This window comes from Chrysochloris asiatica, unplaced genomic scaffold (assembly GCF_000296735.1).
Source record: "Chrysochloris asiatica unplaced genomic scaffold, ChrAsi1.0 scaffold00053, whole genome shotgun sequence".
NCBI lineage: Eukaryota > Metazoa > Chordata > Mammalia > Afrosoricida > Chrysochloridae > Chrysochloris > Chrysochloris asiatica.
The window spans coordinates 13,912,739-13,933,102 of record NW_006408571.1 but is presented as its reverse complement, the minus strand read 5'-3'; the positions used below and the strand labels follow the sequence as shown (position 1 = coordinate 13,933,102).

Below are 20,364 nucleotides of genomic sequence, written 5' to 3'. Positions count from 1 at the left end.
CACAATAAAAACCTTAAATTAAAAAAAAAAAAAGGAGGGGCAGTAGTTAATCATACAGTTCAAGAACAGAGGACCCTAGTAGCACCATTAAGGGAGAAGAGTACAAGCAGAATATGGGATCTTGTCCAGAGAAGCAGCAACACCAGAGATGGAGACAGAGATAAGGACATGGAGAGATAGAACAGCTGAGGACTCTAGATTCATGGGAAGAGAGGAACTGAGAGCTGACGGCCAGGAGGCAGGCTTGTAGAATGTGCCTTTGGTTATTTACATGATTATATGTTCCTGAGTGCTTCTGTGTACATCCCCACCAAAACAAAAAAAAAAAAAAAAGGAGGGAATAGAAGCAAATACTATTGCATGATGATGCATGCAGGGGTTTGTAACCATTGCAATGAAATGAAATATGATAGGATGAGTGTAACACTAATGTTCTGCCACTCAATTCACAATAAAAACTTGTTTTAAATGTACATAAACTGATGAATGAAAAAACAATTTGCTCTGTAAGCTTCTACCCAAATCACAATGAGTAATTAAAAAAATAGAAGAGATTACATCCCCCATCTTCCAATCAACACCCCCTACAAAAGGGTAACCACTATCTTGACTTCTAACAGCAATTTTGCCTGGTTTTGTACTTTCATAAAAGGAAGCATACAGTAAGAAGCATAGAAAACTTGTAATACTCACCATAATCTTTTTGTACAAAGCCATGACATTATCATCATCAAACGGCAGAAATCCACACATAAGTACATATAAGAGTATGCCCATGCTCCAAACATCTGCCTGAGAGAAAAGAAATCGTTCTTTAAAATCTTTCAAATATATTTCAGAATGGCAGGACACTTAATAGAATCGCAGAATCTTCACAGAGCTGGAAAAGAACTCAGAAATCCTCCAATTCAACCCACTCAACCTATAGATGGAAAACCTTAAGCCCAGGAAGGAAGGCTTGTCCAAAGTCACTGAGACAATGGCAGGACCACCCAGGTAGGTCTCCAGACTCCTAGCTCAGTGCATTTTTCTCTAACTCATGTCATTTCTAGCTGGTTGGGCTGGACTGGGGATGATAGGGACATGAGGACAGGTCTCTGATTCTGCAGGACAAATTCTACTGCGCTATAAAGGTTTCAGTTACATGTGAAGATTACATAAACAGGCATGAGAATATCAAAATGAATCTTAACATTTTACTACTTAAAATCTGTAAATGTGACTAACTACACTATAAAATCAGCTCTATGCAGAGACACCTTAACAAAGCTCAATGATTGACTTTTCAAATATAGGCTAGAAATTAGCCTGCCAACACAAATAATGCTCCAAATCTCAAAATCCCAGAAAGGAGCTTAACCTTTACATACGATAGCCATGTCCCAGGAGTTCAGAGCAGTACTATTTATTCAAGCAGGATTTGGTTTCAGTCAATAAAGGCACCACCCACCAGCTGTGGAGAAGACACAGTTCCTGCCCCCATTTGAGCCTTAGGAAAATCCTACAAAGTAAGAAGGGCAAAAGAGTTACAATAGCTAGAACAACTTCACATAGACATTACCTATACTAAGTAGGCCAAATCTAACCCACAGTCCTGACTACCACATCACATCAAACTACTAGGAATCTAGTATAAGATCTCAAGAGAACAATTTACTTTTAAACACACACCTGAGTTTTCTTCAAGCTGCAAGAGGTCAGAAATTCATTTATGCTTCAAATACTTCTTCTATAAATTGAGTTATGATAGCACACCACAAATGTGATAAATTAAATTAAAAACAAGAGAGAGATCACTGCACAGGAAGAAGTTAACTAATACAGCCTAGTCAAACTTTACGTAACGTGGTCAACACATTGTATCTGGGCTTAAAACTAAAAGATAAAGTAACATCCCCATAGAAATCTACCAAAGCCTATTAGATAGAAAAAAAGCAGAAAAAGTGTTTTTCAGTTAACTCATCAAAGTATCCTCACTAGAAACACTGGTTTTAATTGGGCTGAGGATACAGTCATCTAATAAAATCATAAACCAAAGCAAATTCAAGAAAATTAACAAACTACCAACTGCCAAATAAGAAAAATTGCAGGTTGTGAAACCCTGTCAGGAATTACTGATGGACTCTGAGCTGTTCACCATGAAGCATGTCCTTCAAAGCTGATCAGGACCAAGAACATCAGAATCAGCCAGAGTGCTGCTTTTTAAATGATGAGACTTCAAGTTCCATTTGAGTACACAAAACCGAAAGCTCTGAGGGTTCAGCCTTGAGTTCTGCATCTTTTAACAAGTTCCTCCAGAGATCCTTCAGTACAGTGAGTAAGAAAACAATTTACAAGATCCTACAGGAAAACCCTCAAAACTACCAGCCGTTCTGTGGGAGAAAAATGAGGCTTTCTGCTCCCATAAAGATTTACATCCTTGGAAACCCTATACAGAGTCGCTATGAGTGGGAACTGACTCCTTGGCACACTACCACCACAGGAAAAACCCAGATACATTCAAACCAGCAGGGACCTTCAGCAGCCCTGTAAGAATCTTGTGAGCACTGAGCATATGATTATCACTTCTTCTAAGAATCTGAATGGAAAAACAAAAAAAACTACAGGTATAGGCATGGAGCTGTGGGCTAATGTGCCAGACTGCAAAGTTATTTGAATCGCAAGATCAGCTATTCAAGTTCACCAGTTCTATACAGGGTCACTATGGGTCAGAATCGGCTCAACGGCACTGAGCAACAATAACAACAGGTATAGGCACAGCCTGACCAATTGTTAGCTACCAGCTGTGCAACCCTGTAAACACACTTAATTTCTGAGCCTCAGTTTCTTATCTTAATGTTGTTGTTGTTAAGTGCCGTTGAGTCGGTTCCGACCCATAGCGACCCTGTACAGGGTTTCCGAGGGTGTAAATCTTTACGGGAGTAGAAAGCCTCATCTTTCTTCCGCGGAGCAGCTGGTAGTTTCGAAGCACTGACCTTAAGGTTCGCAGCCCGATTCGTAACCACTACGCTACCAGAGCTCCTTTCTTATCTTAACAGAGAAACAGTATTTAATTCACAGGATGTGGGGGACTTAAATTAAAAATGAGAATTCTGGTGTAGTGCTGTAGGATAAGGACTGAACTGCTAACAGCAAGGTCAGTGACTCAAACCCATCAGCTGCTCCTTGGAAGCCCTTATATAGCATTGCTATGAGTTGGAACCGACTAAAAACAAAACACGAAAAATAAAAGTATCTCACATGATCCTGTATGAGAAATGCTCAGTAAGTTTGTTCCCTTCCATCCTGCTGTGATGCACTGAGAAGGTCACAACACCACTTTGTGGTATTTTTACAAAAATGCATAACCTGAGTCAAATCCTAAGAAAGCATCAGACAAGTTCAAATTAGGGGCAGTCTACAAAATAACTGGCATCTTCAAAAGGGTCAATGTCAAGGAAGACAAAAAGAAAAACTACAGAACCCTTCCAGATTAAAGAGGACTAAAAAGATACAACTAAATGCAGTGTGTGATCCTGGAATGAATCCTGGACTAGGGTAAAAATATCACTATAAAGGCTGTTACTGGTACAATTAACATCCTTTGAACTACAGACTGTGGATTCAACAGTAAACCATAAAATGGTTAAATTTACTTATTTCCATAACTGTAATGTGGCTACCGGTCACTTAACTGTCAAATTGTCACACTGTGGTGACTTGCATGTTGCTGTGATATTAGAAGCTATGCCACTGGCATTTTAAATATCAGCGGAATCACCCATGCTGGAAGATTTCAGGGGAGCTTCTAGACTAAGACAGACTAGGAAGAAGGAGAGGTGGACTACTTCTGAATCGTTACATACTGAAAACCTTAAAATAGCAGTGGACCATTATACCATTGTCAGATATAGTACCGGAAAACGAAAACATTACAAATAGTAGCCAAATATTGTCAAATAAAGTGCCAAAAACCTAGGACACTCAAAATACAATTGGGTAAGAGCTGCCTCCTCAAAGTGAGTTGTGAATGGAGTAAATCTTTCGAGACCTACATTTTCAGATGGGGAACAATGCAAAACGAGGAGAAACAGCTATAAACATCCATTTATAAACAAACATGGAATGTACGAAGTATGAATCTAAGAAAATTGGAAGTTGTCAAAAATGAAATGGAATGCATAAATATCAATATCAGGCATTAGTGAGCTTGAAATAGACTGGTACTGTATATTTTTAATCTGACAATGATAAGGTTTACTACACCAGGAACAAAAAATTCAAGACAAATGATGTTGCACTCATAGTCAAAAAAAACATTTAAACATCTATCTCGAAGTACAACACTGTCTGTGATAGAATATCGTGAAAAAAAGGTGAGACTTTTTTAAAACAACATATACACCTGTAGCTCACCAGATGGAATACGCAGGAATCAAATTGACTACATCTGTGGGAAGAGACACTGGAAAAGCAAAACAAAGCCAAGGGCCAACTGGGAAACAGTTCAAAAAGCAAATATAACCCTGATTATATCCCACCTGAATTTAGATACCATCTCTAGAGCAGATTTGATACATTAGACACTAATGATGGAAGACCAGAAGAGCTGTGGGATAATGACATCAAGAATATCATACAGGAAGAAAGCAAAAGGTCATAAAAAGATAGGAAAGAGGAGACTTCCAACAAGATGGCAGAACTGTAAGGCGCATTCCACAACAAAGATACAAGAGACCAAGTGAAACAGACAAAGATGAAAATTCTGGAATCCTGAACTTCAGAGGAAAGGTTAAAGAAACAGATTGAGCTTGCTGGAAGGAGAAATTGAGGAGGGACAGTGAGAGAGTGAGGCTGACTATGGACGGCTAGCAGACATGGTATAACCACCTTGAATTTCTGTGAGCAGCTTTGGCAACAGAAGATAGCCTGGCAGAGCAGATTCATACAGACTATGGGAAAGGTGCAATTCCTTTTTATCCCCACACTCCAGTGGACCCGAATCCAGTCCCAGCACAGACCCTCCTCTTCAGGAGTTTAGAGTCATGTGGTTGTGAGCCACACCAGTGTGAGGTGGGGCTGGCTGCACTGCTTTAGTGCCTGCATTCAGACAGACTCCGGCCCTACAGAACCCACAGAGCCACCAGACTAGCATTAGTCTAGAAGAAACCCTCATAACCAGCCACCCTGACCCGGGCTGTTCAATGGTTCTAACAGACACAGGCAGCAGCTCCATCAAGGCCTCAACGAACCATTTTTGGATTGACTGCCCTGAACATGGATAACACCGTGGCCTATAGCAATCCCCTCTAGGACCAGTAACATCCCTCCGGGAGCCACCTCGAGAGCTCCTTGGTTGGCAGGAGACCCATAAAGTTTTCTCCTCTCTGGGCCCAACACTGGTTCTCTAGTTTTATTTTGTTTTTTCCTTTCTTTGTCTTAGTTTATTCTTTATTCTTCTCTTTCTACTTCCTTGAGTTTTATCCTTTCTAGCTCCACTTTTGGTTTTCCTTCATTTTTTTTGTTTCTCATTTTCCCTATACCTCTCTTTTTTTAGCCTTCTCATCTTTCTTTACTACACTCTATTCTCTTTTCATCTTCTCTCTCCCTGAGTTTTTAAGTGTTTTTAATTTCTTTTCTTTTCTCTCTTATCTTTCTCTTTAATAGCTCTATTTTCCTGTCCCCCTTTCCTCTTTTTAATTAAATTCTTTTTTCTGATTGTTGCCTATTTTTATTTATTATTTTCTCTTCTCATTTTCAGTTGCTTGTTTATTTATCCTGGGATTGTTTTCTTGTGTATGTGTGTGTGTGTGGGGGGGGGGGGTCCTTCTTTCCCACATGACAGGAGACAGCAACCTTGCTCATACAGCTCAGCCACAATCACACCCTCTGCAGCTCCACCCACTGGGTGAGAGCCAATATCAGTTCTTATACCACCTGATCAACACTACACAGCAGCCAACTCCAGCCAGCTCCACCCTAAACTGAGGTGTACAAACAGCAAAAACAAAAAGATACACACTCTTGCATTCTCTAAATACACCCACAGGAGATACTTGGTGAGAACCTATGAGCACATCAACATACAATCATCAATTAAAAATAAATGAAACAACATCACAATGTCCCAGAGACAACAGACAATTTTAGCTCACACAAAGAAACAAGACAGAATAGCTCAAATGACCGAGATACACAGCCAGAAAAGGTTTAAGAGGAAGACAAAGTAATGGAGCTAACTGAAAAAGAATTCAGAAGAGTGTTATTTAGATACCTTCCAAGAACTGACAGAAAGATCAAGGAAAGCAAAGAGAACACAGAAAAAAATGTAAAAGAATTCAGGAAAACACTATAAGAACAAACAGACATAATAATTGCAAATTTTGAAACAATACAAAACCTGAAAATAGAAATTCAGAAGATTAATACTAAGATTTCAGAAATGGATAATACATTGAAAGGGCAAAAGAGTAGATTCAAAGCAATGGAAGCCTAAATTAGTGAGCTTGAAGATAATTTCTAGCATGCTAGAAGAACAATCAGAAAAAAGAATGAAAGCATCCAAAGAAAGTCTAACAGTAATGTGGCACACCAAGAAGAGGAATAACTTATGGGTGATCAGAATTCCAGAAGAGGAAGAGACAACAAAAAGCAAAGAAAAAATTATCAAAGAGTCATTGGAAGAAAACTTCCATAACATCATGAAAGATGAGAAGATAAACATAGAAGAAGCTGAATGAACCCCAAAAGAAAATCATCAAGACATCTCATAATCAAACGTTCCAAAATCTAAGACAAGGAAAGAATCCTGAGAGCAGCTTGGCAAAAATGAAAAGTCACCTACAAAAGAGAACCAAGAAGACTAAACTCTGATTTCTCAGCTGAAATAATGCAGGCAAGAAGGCAATGGATGACATACAAAACTCTGAAAGAAACAAACTGCCAACCAAGATCATATGCCCAGCAAATCTGTCCCTCAAATACAACAGCAAAATTAGGACATTTCCAGAAAAAACAGAAATTAAAGGAATTTGTAATAACCTACCAACTTTACCTAAAATAATAAAGGGTGCTCTTTGGACTGCGAACCAACAACAGCAGACAAAAACCTGAGATTAACACACATGACAACAACACCCAGAACTTAATCGAGATATAGAAGTATTAAAAGTAACACAGACCTACATGACTGAAAATAGGAGACCAGAGATCACAATTTATAATGAAGCCAACTACAAAGCAAAACTAGGGAATAGTGTAGATACAGAACTTTCAAATAGCAAGGAAGTTAAGCAGAATTCAAGATAAAGCGCCCTGTTTTAAAGACGGGAAAAAATTACTAAATTGCAGGGTAATCTCAAAGAAAATAACTCTTCACGTCAAAGTAAAAATGAAGAAAATCAGAAAGATTTTATAAACATTACAACAACAGTAATGAAGAAAATGAAATGAAAACCCACAAACAGAATAGCAGATGGATAAGAAAACAAGGTCCTTTAATGTGTCATCTATAAGACACACATCAAAATCATGGATACAGCCTACTGCTCATCAATAGAATGATCTGGTCCATATATACAGTGGAATACTAAACAATAATGAAGAATAATGATGAATCTGTAAAACACCTCACATGGATGAACGATGAACCTGGAGGGCATTTTGCTGAGTGGAATTAGTCAATCACAAAAGAACAAATATTGTATGGGACCACTGTTATAAAATGCTAAGAAAAGTTTTTTTTTTGATAGACGATGCATTCTGTGATGGGTACCAGAGCAGTGGGATGGAAAACTACTCATAGGCTAGAAGATAACTATGAGTAGGCACTGACTTGACAGCATTTAACAAGAGGGTAGACACAAGTTAACATGGGTGAATGGTGCAGGCAATATACAATGAGCGGGAGGTAGCCGAGGAAAGATGAAGGTAGTGGAAGACACAGGGAAGATTATAAGAGTTAAAGTAAAAAGAGGTAAATACTGTTAACTGATGGTGCATGGAGGGGATTGCAATCATTGTAATGAAGCAAAGTACATGATTTGTTTTCAATATAAAGCTGATAATCTGCTCTGTACACTTTCCCACAAAGCACAATAAAGAGGTTTAAATAAAAAGAAAAGTTTATGGAGCCCAGTTCTACTTTGAGTTGAAATGAACAATAATTGATTTCAATTATTGTTTATCTTAAAAAAAAAAAGTCAAAAATGGATATCATTCCCACTTCATAAGTGTACTATGAGTTCTAATTTTACTGCAAATTCTGAATTTCATTTAATAGTTCACAAATCTCACTGTCTGACCAGACTGAACTCTTTGATTAACAAGACTTGTTCTTATTTCATTGTCATATGCACGTTGCCTAGCTCACTACAGATCACCAAAAAATGTACATTGAATATATATTGAATTAATCAGTGAATAAGTTACCTCTGATCCAAGATATGATTTGCCTTGTATTAATTCTGGTGCTGCATAAGCAAGACTCCCACAGCATGTCTGTAGGTGGTAATCCTTGTTGCCCTGCAAATAAGATAAAAATTAAACACTTATTATGGCCCTTAAGAGGAGCTCTGGTAGCGTAGTGGTTACAAATCGGGCTGTGAACCTTAAGGTCAGCGGTTCGAAACTACCAGCCGCTCCGCGGGAGAAAGATGAGGCTTTCTACTCCCGTAAAGATTTACACCCTCGGAAACCCTGTACAGGGTCACTATGGGTCGGAACCGACTCGACGGCACTTAACAACATGGCCCTTAAGAGAATTAAATCTTGATGAACATTCTTTGAGCAGAAACAAAGAGAAGTAAAACGAAGAACTACCCTAAGAAATCAGGGACTTCTGTAGCCAATGCAATACTGTACAGGTATATATGCATACATACATGTGGTCTCCACAACAACCTGACACACCTACCTCAATCAAGCCCGGTTCAGATTTCCCTAGAAATTCATTTGTGTAATAATCAGCTTAGCATGCATCCAAACACTAATGATACATAAATACATGAAAGAAAATTAGCTATTTTTTTACAGAACCCTATCTTCAATCATTAATAAGGAGCCATGGTGTCACAATGGTTAAACTCTTGACTACTAACCTAAATTTTAGTGGTCCAAACCCACTAGCAGCTCCACAGGAGAAAAAACTCAGGTGATCTACTCATGTGAAGATTAAAGGCCACAAACCCCTACGGACAGTTCTACTCCATCCTCTAAGGCTGCTCTGAGGTGGAATCGACTTGAGAGCACAAAACAACATCTCCAGTATCTAATCATTACAAACACAGAAGAATCTCTTTTTCCTTAGAGGAAAGGAGGTACATCAGAGTCTGTGTTCTGGACTCAATTTGAAGATAAATCACTGTCTTGACTTCCAAATCTATTAAAACAAGGAGTCTGCTCATCGTCCTCTGACCTCCCATGGAAGAAGTAATGGAAACAATACTACTGCCCAACACCTAGCAAGAGTTCTACAGCTTGCAAGGCCTTGTGAAATTGTGAGATTTCATTGACAACGGAAACCACATGCCCAGAAGTGAGCTACTCAACAAAAGGCTGCAACTGAGCCTCTCCCAGCCAACCCCTTTTTATTAGATGGTTTCTGTGTAGTTGAATCTGTAGCATCCATAAACATGGGCTGTTCTGTTGGAGTCTGTACACAAACATTCCCCACTGTTTGTCTGTACACAACTTAAACCCGTTTATCTGTTCACAGTATGCTTTATCATGTCTGCCAATCAAAACAAACAAAAAAAACACCACAAAACTCTGCCTTTTAGTATTTGATTCCTAGACAGAAAACTCTACTCAACAGTCAAGGGAGGGAAGGAGATCAGAAAGAATCACACATCAGCCGAAGGAGTAAAGTCAGCTTCTCTTTGCATCTACTGACTCTGATTTGGGCGGGAAAATGTTTGTGGGACTGCGAAAGCCTGAGACAAATCTGCAGTTTCAACATTCTTAATGAGTGCAGACAGCTCATTTTAGAGATTGTAGTACCATCATTAGAGAACTCCAGAGAAAGCTTCTAACAGGCGGCCACACAGGAGCTCTGTCACAAACAGCACAGCTGGGAAGTTCAAAGTCACCTCAAAGAGAAGTTACACAGAAAGTACTTGACTATAGAGTGTAAATTGAAGAAATCTGTAACACTGTAGATTTTAAAGGGCATATGGACTTTTCCCTCTAATTCTTTTATATGGAAAGGGAATCAAAAACTATAATTGTTAGTCATATAGCCATTTAGACAACAAAGACTGTTGTTAAATGCCGTTGAGCCGGTTCCAACTCATGTTGTTGGTAAGTGCCATCAAGCTGGTTCCGACCCATAGTGATCCTGTAGAGGGTTTCCAAGGAGTGACTGGTGAGCTCAAACCACCAACCTTGCAGTTCAAACCAACTTTGCAGTCTGGCTCATTAACCCACACCAGGGCTCAGAGACTTTGTATAGGGTTTCCAAGGAGTGGCTGGTGAGCTTGAACAGCTGACCTTGCAGTTCAAAGCTAAATTGCAGTTGCACGCATTAACCAACAGTGCCACACCAGAATTCCAACAAAGGCTATAGAGCTATGGTGGTGGTGATGTGCAGGGGAGTCAGCGACCCTGTACAGGGTTTCCAAGGCTGTAAATCTTTAAGGGAACAGAAAGCCTCATCGTTCTCCTGTGGAACAGCTGGTAGTTTCAAACTGCTGACCTTGCAGTTCACAGACCAATTCATAACCACTATGGTGCCAAAGGCTATATATAAGTTAGTACTAAAGCCTCAGAACTGCTATTTAAATGAACAAAAGCACCATCTAGTGGCAACATACTCAAACTGCAAGTCATGTCAATTCAGCATTCCCGCTGTGGTGGCCTCACCTCTGCACTGCAAATTCCTGTCACAGTGGACACATGGGTGTGGTACCCAGCCCAGGACCTAGAGCAGTAGTTCTCAAATTTGTCTGCATATTAGATATCAGAATCACCTAACTGTTGTTGTTAAGTGCCACTGAGTCGGTTCTGACTCACAATGACCCTCTACACGGTTTCAGAGAAGACGTTGATAGATCCGAACTGCTGACCTTAGAGTTAACTGTCCAGTACTTATCATATAACACCACACCAGAAGCACCTAGAGAACTTGTACCTGTGTGTGTATGTATATATATATATAAAGACTGCTGCCAGAAATAAGAGGCTAAACCCAAAACCAAACCCATTATCATCAAGTTGATTCTAACACATAGCAACTCATTGTTGCTGTTATTGTTGAGTGCCATGGAGTCAGTTCCGACTCACAGCTACACTGTATAGAGTTTCAAAGGAGCAGCTGGTTGGTTTGAACTGTCAACCTATGGTTAGCAGTCCAGTGCTTATCCTACAATGCCACACCAGGGCTCTCTAGGGCAAAGTAAAACTGCCAACAGTGTTTCCAAGGCTGTAAATGTTGACGGGAGCAGACCGCCACATCTTTCTCCCACAGAGCCATGGGTGACCTCAAACTATCAGCCTTTTGGTTAGCAGGCAAGCACTTGAACTCTGTGTCACTAAGGCTCCTCTGAGTGAAGGCAATCGGCTCACCAAAGACTATGTAGAAGTCAGTGTAAGATAGCACAGCAAGAGGAGCGTTTACAAAGGAAATAAACCCATGCTGATTTCCACACTTACCTTGGGTTTTGCACAGAGGCCAAAGTCAATCAGCTTTAAGTTATGGTATTCATCAAACAACAAATTCTCCTGAGGAAACAAAGACATTCTGATAACTGTGTACAGATTTTCTTCCATCACATCCTCATCCCTAGTCATTTCTAAAAATTCTTTAAGGTACTAAATCACCTGGGCACAATAAGAATGAACGACAAGGAGTACAGAAGAGGAGCGAGGAGGAATGATGAGAACTACAAAGCTCCTCATTACAACACAATCAGCAGAAGTTGTTTGCTCCTTGGTATTCTGAGGTTCAACTATAGAAAAACAAACACAATCTGTGTTTGTGCCAAAAGTAAATTTAATCCACAAGAGCCAGCTCACAATGAAAGGGTTGAATATAAGCAGTTAACACTACTCTCTCTTATCAGACCAATTTCAGGTCTCTGACCTTGGTACCAAGTAACATGTTAATCCATGTTCACCATTCTCTATATTAATCAGAACTGGAAAACTTCGGAGTGTGCACATTGTTTTTCTGTCCTTAAGTGGAGTCTATCCATGCCATTGATCTGGTCCTTTCTCAGATGTAATGGATTAAAATTAAAGGAAGAAAAATAAAGCTTTTTCTAATCAACAACAAATAAGAAAATTACAGGAAAATATGGCTAGGAAGATTATTGAATAGAAAACATTGACTGACTCAAAACTTTTAAATGCTCGATATTCTTCTCTCCTGGAGGTAAACTCCTTAGACTCCCAGGTCACAGCTAATGACAAAGATATGTATACTGCCACACACAATTGACAAATAAGTCCATCCATGGAGTCTACCACAATCAAAAGTAAAGGAAGAAAAAAGAAATGTGATGTTTAGAGTAAAATAAAGACCGAGATAAATTCCTAAGCAGAAAGAACGTTCAGAAACTTCAAAACAACAATTCAGTGATGAACTCTCCCGTGAGCATCTACCTGGGATGCACTCACTTACTGGTTTGAGGTCCCTGTGAGCATAGCCTTGGCTGTGCACATAAGCAACTGCAGATACTATCTGGCGGAACACAACTCTGGTCTCCTCCTCCGGCAGGCGATCCTGAGATATTATATAATCAAACAGCTCTCCTCCAGGGCAGTACTTCAACAGGAAGAAAATCACATGGATATTACAAAAATGACTTCAAAGGAATTAAGAAAAAAAAATTACACTTAACTCAGAGAGCTTATTAATTCAATTGAGTAAGGCATATTTGTCATATTTGTTATGCACTAGTTACTAACCTTGACTCGTAGCAACTCCACACGTATCAGAGCAGAACTCAATGTGGGTTTTCAATAGCTATTTTTTTAAAAAGTAACTCACCAGGCCTTTCTTCCACGGTGCCTTCTGGGTGGACTTGAACCTCCAACCTTCCATTTAGCAGCTAAGCATGTTAACCATGTGTACCACCCAGAGACTCCATCATTTACAATGTTGTTAGGTGCCTTCAAGTCAGTTCCAACCTATAGCGACCCTGTTACTATCTAGCATAATGTCTTTCTCCAGGGACTGGTCCCTCCTGATAACATGTCTTTGTTGTTGTTGTTAATTGCCTTCTAGTTGGTTTGGACTCATAGCCACCCTGTATAGGGTTTTTGAGGAGTGGTTGGTAAACTGCCGACCTTGCGGTTCAAATCAACCTTGCAATCCTGTGCATTATCCCACAGCACCACACCTTCTAAAGACTTCAGTTTTCGTGCCAAAAAAGGGCTTGCAAAGCTTGGAAGCACCTAGTCTACATAACACATGCACTGGGGGCCAGCCACCTTTACAAAACTAAAATAGACCCTTCCCCCTAGGAAGAAATTCTAACACACACTATTCACTCAACTAAGCCATCTTACTAGGGGTGTATTAGAAAGTGTACATCTACAATGACTCTCCTATTTATTATATATGAGAGGATTTCAAAACGTTCATGGAAAAATGGAATTAAAAATAGTGAAAATTTTCCATAAACTTTCTGAAACCCACTTATATGTCTGTTTACGGAAATTACTACAGTCAGAACTCATACAGGTAAATCATTTAACCTTTATCCTAATCCTTCAAGTGACATATACTTTCCTTTTAACTACTGATAAAGTGACTAGGCTTTTAGATCTCTGGAACAAACTACTAACCTCAAGGACCATGAATATGTGGCTGGCTGTCTCTAGCACATGGTAAAGTTGACATATATGCTGATGTCTCAGGTTCTTCAAGGCATCAATCTCTGTTTTGATCCTGGGCAAATCACTCTGTAATAAAATATGAAGCCAAAGTAATAAACCCATTTGGGAAGTGATCCAAGAATCAGTATCTACAACTGTAATCATAAGTATCAAAAAGGTACCAAAAGCCCCAAAACAAATTGTTCAGCAATATATAAGAATCTCCTAACAAAATTAATTAGAAAGGACTTAGGGAGGAGAGATGGAGCAACAGGGGACTCTGGACTCAGGGAGGGAGAGGTGACAAGCTTGCAGGGTGTGCCCTTTGGTTGTTTGAATGGTTGCATATTCCTGAGTGCTTTGGTGTACATCAAAAATCAAAACAAAACAGAGGGAATGGAAGCAAACGCTGTCGAGTGATGATACATGGAGGGGATTTGCAATGAAACAAAATATGATGTAAGGATGAATGTAAAGATGATGTTCTCCCATGTAAACTATCACCCAATTCAAAACAAAAACTTAAAAAAAGAAAAAGAAACAATTTAGGGTGCTGTGAAAGACAAGTTCAATATGGGTGAAAAGTACAATGTCCGAAAAATTGAAGTAATCACCGATCCCATTAGAAGACTAGCATTACAAACAAGGAAAATGACAGGAACATTTTATTTATGAGACCTGGACTACCACTTTCAGTTGTAAAATAGCCTTTGAAGCAGCACACTTGAGATGTCTAGATAATAAGTGTTCTAGAAATTCAGAATATTTAATTCATAAATGTTTTATGAATCAAATAAAAGTACATGAGCTAAAACTAGGTGAAAGGGATATGGGTATTCATTCTCTTATTCTCCCAGCTTTTCTATGGACGTGAAATTTTTCAAAATAACAAGTTGGTTGGAAAAGATAAAACAATTTTTTTTTTTTAACTTTAAGTTCACATTAAAGACGGAAATTTCATAATTCATGACATAACAAGTGAAACTTATAAAAAGGGGCTCAGTCTTATAAAAAAGGAACCCAGAACCCAATTGCCAAAGACTAAGATGGGCTGGTGATGTTGTGAGTTAAGCACTGTGCTGTTCAAACCCACCAGCCACTCCATGGAATAAAGATAAGACTATCTGCTTCCATAAAGTTTTACAGTCTTGGAAATCCAGTTGAGTCAGAATCAATTCAATGGGTTTGGTTTATCTGGTTTGTGACCAGAAGGAACTCTGATGACGCAGTGATTAAAGTGCTCAGCTTAAAATGTACCAGCCACTCTGCAGGAGAAAAATGTAGTGTCTACTTTGGTACAGATTACAGCCTTGCCAACTCTCTAGGGCAGCTCCACTCTGTCCTGTAGAGTCACCATGAGTCACAATGGAGACTGGGTCATGTGACAAGAAGTTAGGTCTTGAACAAGAGTCATTGGTAACTTTTCTTGTTTTTTAAAATAGTATTTTATTGAGTTCTTGTTAAAAGTTTCCCTTGTAACTTTGACTATGACAATATGATGATTTCGTTTTGTTTGGTTTGGTTTTCAGATGTGGGAGGGAAATGAGACTATTAAGATTACTAAAACCAGACCCTGAAAATAATCAGAATAACATTCTTATTAAAATCCAATAAAGTAATTAAAATAAACATCATAATAATAGAAAATATAACAATAAGTTTACAATTTATAAACAAATGAAGTAACTAAAAGACATGGATGCTTTAGTATAACCTTATAACCTTTGAGCTATATATAGTAACAGTATGTATTTTGTTTACTATTTAAATACTTAAAGAGTTCAAATGAATAAGTCATACTAAAGTTGTAGCTAAAGCTTAAATTTCTTAAGGAAATTAATTGAATTTGTAAGCAGTGTTAAAATACTCCAGGAAAATTAGTTTCTCCTGTTTTGCATGTTAGATTAATATTGAACACTGGGGGAAAAAGTGAAGAAGAGTCTGAATTACCAGCTGATATGATTATAAAAGTAATTTCTGATATAGGACACCATAAGTCAGAATCAATGACATTTTTGGTATTTCATTTGGAAGAAGCTCAAAACATTGAGTGGCATCGCTATAACCAAATTCCTTATGTTCCCTTTGACTTACGTAAGCACGTTTATCAGCGCTAAAAGTTGCTCTGGAGGCACTGTGGTAAGTGTTCCTCTGCTAACCAAAAGGTTGGTGGTTGGAACTCACCAGCCACTCCTCATGAAAAAAATATATAGTAATCTGCTCCCATATGGCTTACAGTCTAGCAAACCTCGTGGGGCAGTTCTACTTTGCCACAGAGCGCGGCTCACTGTGAGTTGGAATCAACTCAATACCTAACAACAACATTAGTACTGACATCCTTAAAAATACCAAACAAACAAAACCCTGATGTGAAGCCCTATCTCATTCCAGAAATAAGTAAGAGTATCATAGGGCAGAAAAAAAGCTCAATGCTTCTAATTAAAAAATACATTTTCAATAAATTGCTATTTTTCATGTTTTATAATTACCAACATTTATCAAATATTTATACAACAGATCAATACTTAACATTTTAATAAACTGTATACTATTCATAACTACAAAGCTAATTCCCTACTGAATAAAAGTAAAATTCAACACAGATTTTTGGTCAGATGAAATTTTTAAAAAACATTTTAAAAATTTATCTCCAAAAACACCAGAAACAACCACTAATACAGCTAAGTGAATTCTGACAAGAAGACCAGAGTAAGGAAAAGCCTAAAAACTAACTCTGCTATCTGGGGTAGCAGAAAGAATCACCAAAACAGAAGATTCAGGGGACTTCAAAACTGAAAGGGTCAATTGTAAAGAGCCATTCAGTCAGTTCTGACTCATAGTGAGCCTGTATAGGGTTTCCGCGGATAGGCTGGTGGGTTTGAACAGCCAACCTTACAGTTAGCAGTCCAGTGTTTATCCTACGGTGCCACACCAGCATAGAGGCCCCAACAAACTATCAAATAATCATTTTTTTAAATAACTTGATTTACATTATAGGCAAGACCATATAATGAATGAGTTGTTTTAGAAGGTAAAACACTGCTCAAACCCAGAAGCATTCATTTAGAAGAAGACGTTACTCAAATCACTTACAAGAGATTAACAGATTAAGAAAAGGGTTTCATTAGAGAACTTCTAAAACCACTTTAATTAAGAACCTAGAATACAAATTCAATCACCATGTATATAAACTATAAAATAGATCAATACTTAGTAAGGGCCACATGAGAAGATACAGAAAGGAGATATTAATACCTGCAAACACTTAGAAAACGAAAAAAGAACATTTCAGAAAAATGTATCCTAGACTTCTCGTCACTATCCTGCATTAAAATTGAGAGACTAAGTAACCTGTACCCCTAATTACTTTTTAAACCATAGATGGAAGTTAAGACAGTTGCGGGCGGTTGTTGTTGTTGTTATGTGCCATGGAATCGATTCCGACTCATAGCGACCCTGAACAGGGTTTCCGAGGCTGTAAATCTTTACGGGAACAGAAAGCCTCATCTTTCTCCCGCGGAGCAGCTGGTAGTTTCGAACTGCTGACCTTGCGGTTCACAGCCCGATTCGTAACCACTACGCTACCAGAATACTGTTACAGGAGCAGTAACTAACACATTACTGCAGATTTAGGTTTTAACCCATAAAACCAAATCCTCTGCCAGCAAGTCAATTCTGATTCACGGCGACCCCAAGTGCTACAGAGTAAAACTGTGCTCCATAGTGTTCTCAGAGGAAATCGATTACCAGGCTTTTCTTCCACATGTCACTGGGTAGATTCTGACCATCAACCTTTCAGTAAGTGGCTAAGCACAAACCATTTTACCATCCAGGGACCTTTTAATTCATAAAAGTGACCAATAAATAGAATATTTTGGCAAAAATAGCTTCAAACTTACCCCAAGTGCACTTTTATCCATGATTTTTATAGCTACCATTTCTCCGGTTAGGATATGGCAAGCAAGTTTGACCTTTGCAAAGCCACCTAAGCACAGGAAAAAGCATTATGAAGACATACACAAAAAAGATCATCAGGACAAACTGAAGATTCAGGCACAAACAAATTTCTAGCCAAAGATTTTTTTTCTCTAATTTTTTAACATGGGAGTCATTCTTTAGAAATATGTTTTACAATTAAAAATGCAATCCAATTTGCTCTATAATTAATACTGCTAGAACAGTGGAAAATTGCTGAGACAAAAGACAAACAAAACTTTCATTCAGTTTTAATATTGTGAAAATAATTATTTCAAAACAGTATCAAAAACATATAAATGTTTCCACTTTAGGTATCTCAAAGAAATCTACAGTTTAAGAGAACTCCAAAAATCAACTCCTGGTCCTCCAACATGCTGTACACAAGAGACACATCAAAAACATGGAGACAGCCCAAATGTTCATCAACAGAAGAATGGGTAAACAAAGTTTTGCATAGACACACAATGGAATACTGCTGAATGTTGAAGAATAACCATGAATCTGCCAAACATTTCACAACATGCTAAGTGAAATTAATCAATTACAAAAGGACAAATATCATATGAGATAACTGTTGTAAAAAGTTAAAAGGTTTTCTTGATAAAAGAAATAATGATGGTTATGCAGGAGAAGGGAGGGAAAATTATTCACGGGCTAGAAGGTAGACACATGATAACATGCTCTGTGGCAGAGCAGGCAATATACAACAACAGGGAGCTTAGCAGAGGAAAGATGCAACTAGAGCGAGATACAGGGAGGAATGCAATAGCTAAAATGAATACAGGTAAATACTGTTAACTGTTGGCACATGGAGGGGATTACAATCATTGTAATGAAGCATAATATGATTTGCTGAATGTAAAACTGATGATCTGTTCTGTAAACCTTCACTCAATTCACAAGAAAAAGTTTTTTTTAAAAAAAGAAGCAGCTTCTGGTAAGCCTTCCCATGGTCCTCCCCTTCTCAGTAATATCAACTCCATATTCCCAGTGATTAGGCCAAAAATCTCAGCACCATCCTTAGCCCCTTTCTTTCTCTCACACTCCATATCCAGGCCCCCAACAATCCCTGTTAAGTCTGTCTGTCCTCAAAATATACCAGTGGTTCCATGAGTAGAAAGGAGCTCTAGTAGCGTAGTGGTTACTAATCGGGCTGCTAATCTCACAGTCAGCAGTTCAAAACTACCAGCCATTCTGCAGGAGAAAGTTGAGGCTTTCTGTTCTCTGTTCTCGTAAAGATTGACAGCCTCGGAAACCCTGTGCAGGGTCACTATGAATCAAAACCGACTCCACGGCACGTAACAACAACAACCCTGAGTAGAAGGAGGTAGTTACTGGGAAGGGGACACATAGGACCCTTTCAGAAACATTCTGAATCTTGATCTGAGCAGTAACTATATGGATGCACATTGTTGTTGTAAAGTGCCGTTGAGTCGGTTCCGACCCATAGCAACCTCATATAGGGTTTCCGAGGAGCGGCTGGTGAGCTTGCACCACAAGTTTGAGGTTCAAACCGACTTTGCAGTCCAAAGCATTAACCCACAACACCACACCAGGACTCCACATATGGATGCATACATATATAAAACTCTATCAAGAGTTTTGTGTATCTAGAATTCCACCCCATTCACTACCTCCACAGCAATCACCCTGGTACAAATTACCATCACTGCTTTGTAAAATCTTCCTGCTTCCAAACCTTCGTTTTACTACTACTAGTTATTTTACAACCAGAAAATCAAAATGACCTTGTGAAAACAAAAATCGGATCACTCCTAGACTCAAAATCCTCCAGTGACTTCCTACCTTACTTACAATAAAAGTCCCTGTAATGACCTACAAGCGTTCTCCTATTACTTACTTACTCCACTTCTTCTTGCTAAAGTGGGCAAAAGAATTTTAAAACTACATAGGTTACACTATAAAGCTCATGACTGTCCAAATAGACTACACTTGCACTTTCAAATAGTTAATCTACCCTCTTCACCAAGGGAAAAAAAAAATTTTTTTTTACCTGTCCCAATAGTTTCATATAATTCATAGTACTTGAGAAGTTCATCATAATCCTTCATAGTCCTCCTGGAAGTTTACTCAGCGGTACAAAAAAAACCTGCAAAACAAATTATACATGATCAAAGAGGAAATGTTACTAGATTATCTCCGCTACTTCTGTAAGGCACACACATAATAATTAGAAAGACTGATTAAACCCACAAATAAACCCACTTCCATCAAGTTGAATCCAACTCATAGCAACCCTATGTAGGGTTTTCAAGACTGAAAATCTTACCAGGTAAAGATAGTCTCATCTTTCTCTCTTGGAGAAGCTGATGCGTTTGAACTGACAACCTACCTCACAGCACCACCAGGGCTCCTTAGAATAAGTGATTAGTCATTAAAAAAAAAACAAAATCCTTGTATATTCAATGTAAAGAAAACAAAAATCCTCACCACTGGACCAATAAACAACATTCTTATCAACAGAGAAAAGACTGAAGTTGTCAAGGACTTCATTCTTCTTGGATCAACTATTAACACTCATGGAAGCAGCAGTCAAGAAATCAAACGACATATTGCATTAGGCATATC

The 20,364-nt window shown here is 38.5% G+C and overlaps 1 protein-coding gene across 8 annotated transcripts in view; it reads right to left on the bottom strand.

The window, feature by feature from the left end:
* Positions 1-19,885, bottom strand: part of MELK (maternal embryonic leucine zipper kinase) — a 109,922-nt gene extending 90,037 nt beyond the window's left edge. For 2 of the 8 annotated variants that reach the window (XM_006863109.1, XM_006863107.1), the window contains exons 1-7: positions 19,790-19,885; positions 17,697-17,782; positions 13,768-13,884; positions 12,599-12,742; positions 11,629-11,697; positions 8,410-8,502; positions 694-792 (exon numbers count right to left, since the gene is read on the bottom strand). In XM_006863109.1, coding sequence (XP_006863171.1) covers positions 694-792; positions 8,410-8,502; positions 11,629-11,697; positions 12,599-12,742; positions 13,768-13,884; positions 17,697-17,782; positions 19,790-19,847 — 666 coding nt within the window. In that variant the 5' untranslated portion in view covers positions 19,848-19,885. Of the gene's footprint in view, positions 1-693; positions 793-8,409; positions 8,503-11,628; positions 11,698-12,598; positions 12,743-13,767; positions 13,885-17,696; positions 17,783-19,789 lie in introns of those variants that run through there. The other 6 variants (XM_006863110.1, XM_006863108.1, XM_006863111.1 and 3 more) reach the window with 6 other exon arrangements.
* Between the last annotated feature and the right edge of the window lie 479 nt (positions 19,886-20,364).